This window comes from Cervus canadensis, chromosome 25, assembly GCF_019320065.1.
Source record: "Cervus canadensis isolate Bull #8, Minnesota chromosome 25, ASM1932006v1, whole genome shotgun sequence".
Classification (NCBI taxonomy): domain Eukaryota; kingdom Metazoa; phylum Chordata; class Mammalia; order Artiodactyla; family Cervidae; genus Cervus; species Cervus canadensis.
In genome coordinates, this window is record NC_057410.1 from 32380043 (window position 1) to 32392858 (window position 12816).

At 41.2% G+C, this 12816-nt stretch overlaps 1 protein-coding gene across 1 annotated transcript in view; it reads left to right on the plus strand.

Moving 5' to 3' along the window:
- Positions 1-332: 332 nt before the first annotated feature.
- UBE2N (ubiquitin conjugating enzyme E2 N) overlaps positions 333-12816 on the plus strand; it is a 40057-nt gene continuing 27573 nt past the window's right edge. The window contains exon 1 of the mRNA XM_043447413.1: positions 333-482. Within this exon, the coding sequence (XP_043303348.1) occupies positions 453-482 (30 nt within the window). The 5' untranslated portion in view covers positions 333-452. The remainder of the gene's footprint in view (positions 483-12816) is intronic.

Sequence of the window (12816 nt, forward strand, 5' to 3'; positions counted from 1 at the left end):
GTAACGTTGAATGAGCTAACGAACCGATGAATGGGCTACGTCGACTGCCAGGCCTCTGTTACGTCGCCCATTGGCGCGGGCGTAGCCGCGGATAAGAGCCTGCGGGGCTCGGAGCACTCAATCCCACCTGCGCGCGGCAGGCTCGGCCACGAGAGCCGGAGCTCCGCGCCGCCCCGCGCCGCCTCCCCCAAGTCCCTGCCCCGCCGCGCGCGTCACTTCCGCCACCCCCAAGCCGGGGCGGGGGCGGGGAACGCGGGGGAGGGGGCCAAGTCCGAGGGAAGCCCGCCCGCGCCCGAGCAGGAACTACATTTCCCGAGGGGCCTTGGCGGCGGCGGCGGCGGCGGCGGCGGGCGCGGCAACGTCCCCCGGAAGTGGAGCCTGGGACTTCCACTCGTGCGTGAGGAGAGCGGAGCCGGAGACGAGACCAGAGGCCGAACTCGGGATCTGACAAGATGGCCGGGCTGCCCCGCAGGATTATCAAGGTAACCGCCTGGGCCTCCCGGCTCTGCTCTTGCCCTGTCGGCGGACCGGGCGGCGCGGCCCCTCGCTTTCTCCGGCCCGCGGCCCGCGGTAGGAGGCCCGAGGCAGCGCGGAGAGGGTTTGGACGCGGCGGCGAGGGAAGTCGGGTGCTGGGGAGGGGGCGCCGGGGAGACTTCCGGCCGCAGTGGGGCAGCCGGGTGGCGGGGATCCGGGGCCCCCAGGAGGCCGCCCCGCGAGCGGGGAAGGCCTGGCCTGCGCCTAGGCGGAGGGTGGGGCTGCGGTGTTGCGGGACTCTGGCTTTGGGAGCGGGCCTCCGCGGCCTCTCAGACCACCCCAGAGCAGAGGCCGCGGGCGCGCGGGAATCGCGGCGGGGCCCGGACTCCGGGCAGGGGTTGTGGCCCGACGCGGTCACTCGGCCTCGGAACCCCGTCTCGGCCGGGGCGGGAGTGCAGGGGTGCGGTAGCCGCAGGTTCAGAATGAATGAACCGGGAGGGTGAGGCCGGGCGGGGCCCTGTGCCTCAGGAGGCGGCTCCGGGAGGGCCGCGCGTCCTGCAGCGTCCGGCACATGCTCGCCCTTTGCTGCTGGGGTCCGGGGACGTGGGGGCTCCGCGCCCGGCCGCCCTCGCTTCCGCGATCTTCTCTGCTTTAAATGCGTTTCCGTTTGTTATCTCAGCGAAGTGATTTTGCTCTGCTTGGCAAACTCTTCTAGAGCTGTTTCTCTTTGGAGGAAATAGTTTTAACGCGAGACCGAGCGGGAATTGGGGGAGAGAGGTGTGGGGGACCTTGTGAAATATTTTGCCTCTGGATCTCCTGCACTTTATTAAAATCGTTTTTTGGTTTCTTATGAATATATACTTGGAGAAGTACGAATGAAACTATAGAAAATTCATCTTGGTTTTGTAAGTTCTTTACAGAAACATCAAATGATCAGATGTAAAATGTTCCTTGAAATCCACGAAGACAAAACCTTGAGAATTTTTGGTCATTTTTAATGAAGGAAATTAGTTGAACCTCTGTGTTGCTCACTATGCGAGTTCAAGTACCTAAATTGCAAAAACATTTGCTTGCTATAACCTGGTGAACGTGTATTTAACTTAACTTGTTAAAGTTTGGGGGAAGATGCAAGCTAAGTGCGGTGATAGACCTGTTGAAGGATGATGTATTGTGTAGTGTTTCTGCAGTTGCAGTGAAATATATCTCAGATGGGGTGTCTTTGACCTAAAGGTTCTTGATTTAGAGAAATGAGACGTGTTTTGTAAGGTAGAAAGTCTTACTAGAAAGTACAGAAGTAGAACAAATTGTCATTGTGCTCTGGAATCTGAATGATATGACCCTTCGTAGTGTTGCATAAAACAAACCTTCATTCGTTGTATTAAAGATTTGTCTTCGACTCTGTCCAAGGCAGTTTAATGGCTGTGTGCTTTGGAGGGTACTTACGATGTGGTTTTAGTTGTAATAGAATCTCATGGCCGCAATAGTCATGTTTATTGAGGCCCCAGTTGAACATGAGGGATGGAGGATAGGGATATACACCGAATATCCTTGGATTTTTATTTACTGTTATTCAGATTATCGACTTAAGTACACAGTACACGTTGACATTCAAGATAACTCTCAAAAATACATAATGAACTAAAGACTTTACGTATATTTTTCCATTTTTGCTTAAGGCTGGATATATTCTGCAATAACATGAAAGCCTTGGATGGGAAAAATAAATTCTGTGGGACTTTGTATATGAACTTAAAGATAGGACTTCAAGCAATAAGTTGAAGTCTTGGTGGTAACATCTCTCTAGTGAAAGTTTCCTTGGTTGGGATTTTATCTTGTAAGAGGTGGTTTTACTTTAATGCTATTTATAGCAAAAGGAACTGTTTCCTCCAGTTTGTAGGATGGATTGAAAGAGTATACAATTTTTTTTTCCCCTAGTGCCTATGCTTATATTATGTAGGCTTTTCCATAATTGGTGAACACGTTTATTTTTTATATCAGAATTAAGAAGTTTGCCTCTTTTCTGTCAACTACAGTACCAGGTTCTATGTGGAATATAGTGGGGGTGGCAGTGGGGCAGCACTGCTGTCCTGAGTGATGGGAACACAGTGTCTCTCGCTGGCCAGTGTGATGCTTTCTGCCTCAAAAAGGGCATTATTTACATTTGTAAAAGACTGCAACCACTTGGTACCTGCAGAAATCTTGTGAACTGAACGATACCGTTTTGTGGCCCAAAAATCCATTCAAAGGACTTTTCCTAGGGCTTTTCAAAGCTGGCAGAGGAGGCAGAACTTGGATCTTGACCCAGTGGGACCTTCCCCTGCCTCTTGTTATTGTGAAATGACATAATACATGTAAAAGTACCTTAACAACTGTAACTATACACATAAAGATGATTTTTTAAATTACTCTTCACCCAGTTGCTGTTGCAGTCAAATTCCCATGTCTAATCCAGCAGCAAATTCTGTAGGCTCTATTTTTCAAATCTCAGACAATGAAGAGTCTATCTGCAATGTGGGAGACCTGGGTTTGATCCCTGGGTTGGGAAGATCTGCTGGAGAAGGAAATGGCAACCCACTCCAGTATTCTTGCCTGGAAAATCCCATGGACAGAGGAGCCTGGTGGGCTGCAGTCTATGGGATTGCAAAGTGTTGGACATGACTGAGTGACTAACACACACACCCACCCCGAATCAGAGACATTTCCCTATCTCTCTGAAACCACTATTCAGTTCCATCATTTGTTACCTGGCCTACTGTATTGATCTTTTAAACAGCAGCTAGTGTTACTTTTAAAAATATAAATCTAGTCATTCTCCCACTCAGAACTCCACAGAGGTTTTTCATTGCATTTAAAGTCTTGACTTTGTTTCCTCCTAGCTACAAGGCTCTCCATGCATCTGGGACCCACCTCCCTCTGAGACCACCTCCCACATTTCTCTCCTTGGGTCGCCCCATTGCAGCCATCCTGCTGCTGGGCTGTACCCTGAACAGTGAGAGGCTCTGCATGTTCAGTCACAGGGCTTGCCTTCTGTTTATCACATTGCTTACTTTGCCGTATTACTCAGTTCTTACGTGTCCTGTCCTCAGAGAGGTTTACCTAAACTGTCCTAAAACACGGTCCTCCCTCCTCCCCCATAATTGCTCATTATCCCCCATTTCCTTCTCTTCTGTATAGCACTCATCATTACTCAAAGTCATATTATTTACTCTCTCTCTCTACTCTCCATGAAACTCCATGAAGGCAGGATTTTGCTCAGATACTTCGAACACATAATCTACAAATCTAATGCCTAGATGTTGAAATACTGATTGAATGAATGCTCTTCAATCTCTTTGGAAGAAAACTTCAGGAGAGTTATTCTATATAATTTATTGTTACTGCCCTGTAGGTTCTATCTGAATTGATGTCTGAGCTGAAAGTTTCTAATTCTACCCATGAGATTCATTAAAAACAAATCAGTCTTTTGTTGACTAGGAAATACATAGAACACCTTTGAAAGGTTCTAAAGGATACATAGAGGAAGAGTAAGACTCATCTGTTATTCAGCATTCTAGTTCCCCTCCCCAGACAACCACAACTTTTATTGTGTGTTTTTCCTGAAAGACCAGAGAGACTTAGTGAGTATATGTTAGGCCTGTTCCCCTCCTCCCCAAATAAATGGGCTTCCCAGGTAGCGCTCTTGGTAAAGAACCTGCCTGCCAATGCAAGAGGAGGGCATGACCACCCACTTCTGCATTCTTGCTTGGAGATTTCCATGGACAGAGGAGCCTGGCAGGCTGCATACAAAAGGATTGCAGAGTCTGACACCGCTGGGCGACTTAGCACACACACATGGAGTAAATCCTATACCATAGTTCCTCCGTTTGCCCCTAAATATTTCTTTGAGGTGACTAATTTTTTTTTTAAAGGACTGCTTTGTGAAGTGGTTAGACCTTAATTTTACTAATTGCATATTGATAACTTCTAGATTGTTCCCTGTATTTGCTATACAAACTGCTGTGATGTAGTCTTACACAGTGATATTTTGCAAATACATGAATTACACTGAATCTTGGCAGTTATGTGTTTAGCTTGAATTATAGAATTTCCTTTTCTTCCCTCTTTTTTCCCTGGGCTAAACGTCTTTTAGTCTATATAAAAATGACAGAACATTTAAAGCTTAAAGTTACATAGAGTGAAAGCTCCCTAAAATAAAAGATCCTCTTTAATTTATCTGTCATAAAGAACAGAGTTATTTTGGGAACAGATAAAAGAGATCTGTAGTTGTGTCTCGGTTAAAAACAAATTTATTTGTTGTACATGTTACATTGACGGAATGACATTCCTTTAATTTTCTTCTCAAAATTAATCATGAAATCAATAAACTATAGCCTAAGCAAACAGTTACTAACTTACTCAAGGAGTTGACTTATTTGATTAAAACCTAGCAAACCAACTTTCTGAGATTAGAGTTTCTTCAGTTTTTCCTAGAATTTATTTTTTTGTTTCTTGAGGTTTAGTTTCAAATTCTTAAAAATTTAATCTATGTTGTACTGAGTCTTGAGTTCTGTTTTTTAATAATATTTATTTTGAAAAAATAGGGTTTTTGTCACTAAAAGTGATATATGTTTTAATATCATTTGATACATATTGTTAGTACATAAGGTAGTTTTTAGTAAGAAAACTAATTCAGAAAACCAACCCCTCTTTTAAACCCTAAAAATCTTTGGCTGATAATGTTTTTTTTTTCCTATTTAAGAAAAAAAGGCATGAAAAACTTAAAATGGTCTGAAGATGCACTTGTTATAAATTGTAAAAAACATATTTGGGAAGCAGATAACCCCATGTAGTAAAAATTTGAGTAGAAACAGTGTGGTGCTCTTTTGGTTGCTGTCCCAATTTAGGAATCTTCTGTGCTTCTTCCTAGTACAGTCAGCTGTATTTTTTCCATATGACTTCTGGGGATTCAGGTTCTTGACAAGCTTATTTGTGAACTCCCTCAGTCTCCGTGGATTCCAGGCTAGAGTCCCTGAACTACTTTTGGTAGTGATTAAACTTTCAGGCTGTATGGATATTGTTTAATATACTACCTAATGTTTTGATTATGGAATGTAGGCATAATTGAAAGTAGGTTAAAAATAGGCAGTTGAGTTTGTTTTTAAGCTCCTCTTTGTCATGCACTTTGTTCAGCCCAGATTGATCAACTCTCACACAATAGAAATTGAGTTTTGTCAAATTATTAAGTACTTCCCGAGTATCCAGCATTCTAAATAATTGTATCAGAAATATTTTGCATTTGCTTTATAGAGGTTCTGAGTTTTTTCCACACTTGTGATGACTTCCAGCTGTATACAGTAGAGAACATTATCCTTCTACTTCTCTGATGAGGAGACTGTAGGCCAAAGAAATTGGATGACTAAGATTCCTGGCTGGCAAGTCAGTATTTTTACTTTTCTCCCTGTGCTGTCTATAGTGACTTGTTTTACCTGTGTGTAAATGGATTTAAGAAGAAAATAACTTCCCTGCCTTGGATTCAAGTGGTATGGATTCTGAACATACATTTGAGTCTGAGTTATGGATGCGTAAACATTGTAGGAATAAATAGCAGAACCAAGGTAATGAGGATGGCATTCAGCAGGGGCTTTGGACATTACACTTCTAGTCAACACACTTCTGATGTGGATGCTTAATTAATATGTTACATGATTTTACTTGCTAAAACCAAAATAGATCTGAAAGGCATAGTGTATGTAGCAGTGTTACATCAAGAAATAAGGATTCTTTTTTCCCCCCATATTAAAGTTTTGTTTTTTTTTTTTTTTTTTGGTTTATTTTCTTTGCAAATGTAATATAGGACATCAGTGTGGATATACAAATTAGGAGATGAAAAATAGGGATTCAGTTAATGTCAGTTAAAATCATAGCATTTTTTTAAAACTGCTTCCCAAGTGAAGTTTTTTTGTTTTTTAATGTTAAATAGTCATCTTTGATTTGTAGATTACGTAGGATGTAGGATCACCATAGTCTTAAGAGAGTGAGATCTGTGGCCCTGGCATTTCTGGTGACAGAAACTATTAAACATGTGGTTGGAAGAACTGGGGAACTGGGAATCTACAAAAAATTCTTCATTATCTAGTTTTTCAAGAGCTACCCCTCACCATTCAGGGTGTTGTATGTTTGTTAAAATTCTGGATGTAGCTATTGTAAAATCCTCTGAGGATACTTAAGGATAGACATTTTTATAATTTGGAGTTGGCCTGTAACTCAGATGTTTCTGAATAATTAGGATTTGGCTATGATTTGAAGTACATTTAGGTACTGATTTTGGAATCTAATGTTGACATGTTTTGTCTTCATATTTTCAAACACCTTTAGTAGTATTCTTGCCTGGGAAATCCCATGGCAGAGGAGCCTGGCAGGTTACAGTCCATGGGGTCGCAGAGTCAGACCTGACTAAAGCGACTTAGCATGGGATAGCATTTGTTTTCAGTGCCCTCACAATATGCCAGTATCAGAGGTTTGGTTTGTTTTGGGCAAATCAGTTTTTGTTTTTAAGACTTCTACTCTCCAGTGATTGAAGGCTCTGTAGTCTAGAAAAATACTAGAAAGAAAGGCAACAGATGTTATCTTTGTGTCTTGAGAAATGGGTGCTTTTTATTTTTTCATAGCTTTCTAAGATTTCTTTGTACCAAGGCAAATGTTATTGCTGTAAAGTCAGTGTGTTTTTAGTGACCTTTAAGGGTCATTGGGATTACCATCCCCTTTCCCCCCTTACCCTGTTGTTCAGTTTCTCTGTCGTGTCTGACTCTTTGCAACCCCATGGATTGCAGCATGCCAGGCTTCCCTTTCCTTCACCATCTCCTCAAGTTTGCTCAGACTCGTGTCCATTGAGTCGATGATGTTATCCACCCATCACATCCTCTCTTATCCCCTTCTGCCCTCAGTCTTTCCCAACATCAGGGTCTTTTCCAAGAAGTTGGCTCTTTGCATTAGGTGGCCAAAGTATTGGAGCTTTAGCTTCAGTCCTAATGAATATTCAGGGTTGATTTCCTTTAGGATTAACTGGTTTGATCTCCTTCCTGTCCAAGGGACTCTAAAGAGTCTCTCCAGCACCACAGTTGGAAAGCATCAATTCTTTTCACTCAGCCTTCCTTGTGGTCCCAACTCTCACATCCGTACATGACTACTGGAAAAATCATAGCTTTGATTATACCGACCTTTGTTTACGTCGGCAAAGTAACGCCTCTACTTTTTAATATGCTGTCTAGGTTTGTCATAGCTTTTCTTCTAAGGAGCAAGCGTCTTTTAATTTCATGGCTGCAGTCATCATCTGCAGTGATTTTGGAGCCCAAGAAAATAAACTCTGTCACTGTTTCCATTTTTTCCCCATCTGTTTGCCATGAGGTAATGGGACTGGATGCTATAATCTTAGTTTTTTGAATGTTGGGTTTTAAGCCAGCTCTTTCACCTTCATCAAGAGACTCTTTAGTTCCTCTTTGCTTTCTACCATTAGAGTGGTGTCATCAGCATATCTGAGGTTATTGATATTTCTTCTGGCAATCTGGATTCCAGCTTGAACTTCAGGGTGCAAAATTCAGACTTAAATTGGAGAAAGTAGGGAAAACCGCTTGGCCATTCCCTTATACAGTGGAAGTGACAAATAGATTCAAGGGATTAGATCTGATAGAGTGCCTGAAGAACTGTGGACGGAGGTTCATAATGTTGTACAGGAGGCAGTGATCAAAACCATCCCCAAGAAAACAAAATGTAAAAAGGCAGAATGGTTGTCTGAGGAGGCCTTACAAATAGCTGAGAAAAGAAGAGAAGCGAATGGTGAAAAAGAAGAGGAAAGACATACCCATCTGAATGCAGAGTTCCAAAGAACAGCAAGGTAGGTAAGAAAGCCTTCTTAAGTGAACAGTGCAAAGAAACAGAGGAAAATAATAGAATGGGAAAGACTAGAGATCTCGTCAAGAAAATTATAGATACCCCTTACCATTGGACAGCAAAAGTGGCTGTGGTAAGCTAGAAAGAGCCCAGGGCCAAATTTCAGTCTTCTATAACATTGTGATTTGTCTGTCTTTTTATTATCCATTCATAAAACATGTTTCAGTTCAATTAAATGGCCATTTATTGAATGCGTAATATGTATTCACAAAACCAGGTAAACAAGACAGGTATCCCTGTCTGGTGAAACGGAGTTGTGAAACAAGAAATTACTGTGAGGTGTGTTATGAAAGAAGGAAAACCTGGGGTGTACCATAGTCAGAGGAAAGGTATCTGTTGAGGAATATTTTTAAACTTGAAGAGAAGGAAGGAGAGAGTGGACAGAGGGACTATCATATACGAAAGCTGGAATCGGGGAGAGAGAGAGAATGAATGGGTAATATATTCCAGAAATCCAGTATGGGTGGTGGGTAGTGCCTTATTGTAGTGTAATTAGAGGCTTTTGCATGAGTCCCGTTTAGTACTGTAGTTTGCCTCAAGATGGGATGCCTCTTCTGGGGCGGCGGGATCCTCTCCTACCCTCCTGGGTCCCTGGGTCTGGGGACGTTTGGGGTTCCAGTGAGAAGGAACTAAAGAGCAGATAGGAGAATACATTTGAGGTATCACTGCCTCAGACCATAACCACTCTAATGTGAGTTTTAAACAAGATTTTTTTCATTCAGTAAGCCTAAAAATAGATTATCTTACACTCGTTTACATTAAATTGAATTTTGTGTTTTCCACTCAAGGGGGAGGGTATGTACCTACTTAATTTCCCCACTGCCTCAGAGAGACTAAGGAAAAGTATTTTCCAGTAAAATTCCCCCTACACTTGCGCATAGTGTTATTCTTGCTTTGGCTTTAAAAAGTCATTTCTTTTCATAGTGGATGGCACAGTGATTCACAGCTATAAAGCTTTTGAAGTCTTTTACGTTTAGTTATAAAAGAGCTATCCCCATTAGGTAATACCCGCCTTGCCCCCCCCCCCCCCCCCCCCCAGTACTGTCTACCCTGTCTTTATTGTTGTGGTTCAGATAAGGGTTAAACTAAAGTGCTGCCATCTGAAGTCAGGTTCCTGCCGCTGACTCTGATTAGAAATCTGAACACTTGGCCAGACCTTGTCTATTTCTTATCAGAATCTTTTCCCCGTTTAACTGGGCAGGTTGCTGATGAATTGAGTGGTAGGAACTAGAAGATATTTTCTGTGAAGACTTGTTTATAATCTGAGCAGTTAGTTTATGGTTGTGCACCAGAGCTATTTGGGTTGTCAGCCCCAGCTTGTTTTTCTGTTATGCTTTGTCTTAAGATCTCCAGATGATTTTGTAGGGCCTGTATGTGCTTGGCTTCAGTGGCCTGTATGTGCTTGGCTTCAGTGCGAAGATAGGTAGAAGGTGGTGGAATTAAAATCACATGTAAAGCTACCTTCTCATATGTAGAAAACAAAGGCATCAGTGAGGACATTGAAGACCTGGCATTGTGGATGGGGAAACCCCCCCAAGATTGGTATAGGGAACGAGGTTTTTAGGGGGTGACATTTGAGCTGATTTTGAAAGATAAGCGGAAAAGTGGAGTGTGGGGAGAATGTTATTCCAGGTTAGACACACCAAACTCTAGGAAGACACTTGAGCAGTGCTAAAACCGTAACATGAGTCAGCACTTACTCGCTTGGCCCACAGACACTTCATATGCAGTCTTTTAATTTGAAGTTTTTTTTCTTTAGAAGCGTAGTTCATGGATTTATAGTCATTTACTAAAAATCCAATTAATATGGTAATATAGAATGTTACATACTAAAAATAATCAAGTAATATGGATAATTATTTCCCCTTTGCTTTATTTTGCTATTCTGATCTCCACTTTATAGATAAAAATGAATATGAAAACTTACTGAACATGAAGGGAAAACCAGATGCTTCCATTTTTTGATGTACAAATCACATATAAAATTCACTCTTTTAAAATGTATAATTCTGTGTTTTTAACATATTCACAAAGTTGTGTTGCTGTCAACACTATCTGATTACAGTACTTTTTCGTCACCTGGAAAAAGAAACCCTCCATCTTTAGCAGTTCTTCTCTCTCCTTACTCCCTCAACCCCTGGCCACCACTTAGCCACTTTGTCTCTATGTAGTCACCTATTCTGGGCATTTCATATACGTGGAACCAAATAATATGGCTTTGGTGTCTGAGCATGTTTTCAAGGTTAATTCATATTGTAGTATGTGTCAGTACTTCATTCCCTTAAAAACTTTTTTTTTTTGGCTGATGTTTTTCTAAATAAATAAAGAAATTAAATGTTGAATGAGGCAAAGCAGAAGTTTTAAATCTGTTGGTTTCCATAAAACTAACACATTTGAAATCTGCATTGCTCTAGAAAATTTAAGAAATTTCTTTAGCCTTGTGAGCCATTATTATTTTTAAATTGTCAGTGAGCAGTAAATTTTTAAAGACTGAATTTCGGGAATTTGGTGGTGGTCCAGTGGTTAGGACTCAGCACTTTCACTGCTGGGCCTGGATTCAGCCCTTCGTCAGGGAATTAAGATCCTGTAAGCCTAGCAGCAAAGCCAAAAAAAAAAAAAAAAAAAGATTGGATTTTATCGCTGGATACTGAGAAATTTGAGTCAGTTCTGGTAAATAATGAGTAGGAACCATCATTGACTTTTATTTTTGTCTCAAGGATTAAGAAACTATGTGACCTTGGCCGAGTCAGTTTCTCTGGGCCTCCATTATATCTGATACTTTTTTAAAAACTTTGCATTGAGAAGAAGGTATGATTATTTAATCTTAGAACTGATTTTCCTTTTTGGCTTTTAAATTGGCCCTTAAGCAATTCTCGGGGTAGCGGGGAGGCACAACTGCTAAGTAGTAGCAGTATTCTGAAATTTTATATAGCTTTCCAGTATAATTAATAAGAAGGCCTTTGTCCTGGGTTTCAGGTCTCTCCAATTGCCTACCAAGTCTACTTAGATGTCTTAAAATCAATTTTTATTTTACGGTGGAATATATTCATTTTGCTGTCTCCCCTCCCTTGCATCAGTACTTCCAGTGTTTCTTTATTAATTACGTTAACATTAACTGAGTTGCCTGCCATTTACTTCTCTCCTCACCCCCTTAGACATTCCGTTTGTTACTAAGCCAGTGGATTGAACCTCAGAAATTCCTCTGCTTCTCCTAACCTATTCCTGTTTCTCATCCTTGCAGTTTTCTTTGTATGTGGGCTGTTACCCGCTCCTGTACTTTTTGTTTTTGCGTTAATCAGAGAACTCATCTATCTTCACTTACACACACATGTGCATGCTCGCTCGCTCTCTCTCTTCGTTTTCCACCTTGCCACATTATTCTAAAAATACCCAGTGTGATCCTGGAGAGCTTAGGCTCGAGTTCATATTCCTTGACTTGGCAGGTAAGGCGTTTTCACGAATTGGTCTTTTCTTCTTAGTTCATTGGCATTTCCTTCCTTGTCTCCCCTTTCCTGTACAACTTCTGATACTGATGGTGTTTGCAAGTTAAAATGATGTATTTTCTAACTTTTGAATTATGCCACGTTGGCAAGAGAACATCCTTCGTATGAGTGTTACTGCCCAGCATTCTGTGTTGGTTGAGTTTGGGTTTTTTTTTTTTTTCTCTCTCTTCTTAGAGAATCTTGACTGTAGTCATCTTGGTTATATTTCTAGCATCAAGTATATTGTGGTTTAGAAACTAGCATACTGTTTTCTACATGAAGAGAAAATCAGGCATAAAATTGAAGTCATTTGCTTTATTTTCTAGGATCCTGTAAAGGCACTCTTAGGAAACAAATGTCCTATTGTTAATTGAGTCATCATAGTGAAAAAAATTTTTTTAACTTTTGACAAATAAAAATATGTAAATATTTAAAGTATATGAGGTGATGTTTTGATGTATGTATACATTGTGAAACTATTACGACAAGCTAACATCTGTCCATACCTTTGTTGTTTTTGTTCTGGTGGTCAGAATACTTACTAGCAAATTCAAGTATACAGTGTATTAACTGTAGTCAGCATGTTGTACATTAGGTCACCAGAACTTATTTATCTTCTGAAAGCTTATATCCTTTAATCAATCATATCTTCTCTTTCCCTCCTCCTCTCAAGACTCTGATAACCACCTTTCTAATCTGTTAGGAGTTTTTAAACAAATGTTTTTTTAAGATTCTACACATAAGTGACACCATGCCTTTCTGTGTCTGGCTTATCACACTTAGCATTGTATCCCTGGGTTTATCCACATTGTTACAAATGGCAAGATTTCTTTCTTTTTTACAACTGGTGAAAAGATACTTTAATTTGTTCTCTGTAATCGGACAGATACAGTACTTGACACTACTTGGGTCAGGGTTTTGAGTGCCTTTTATA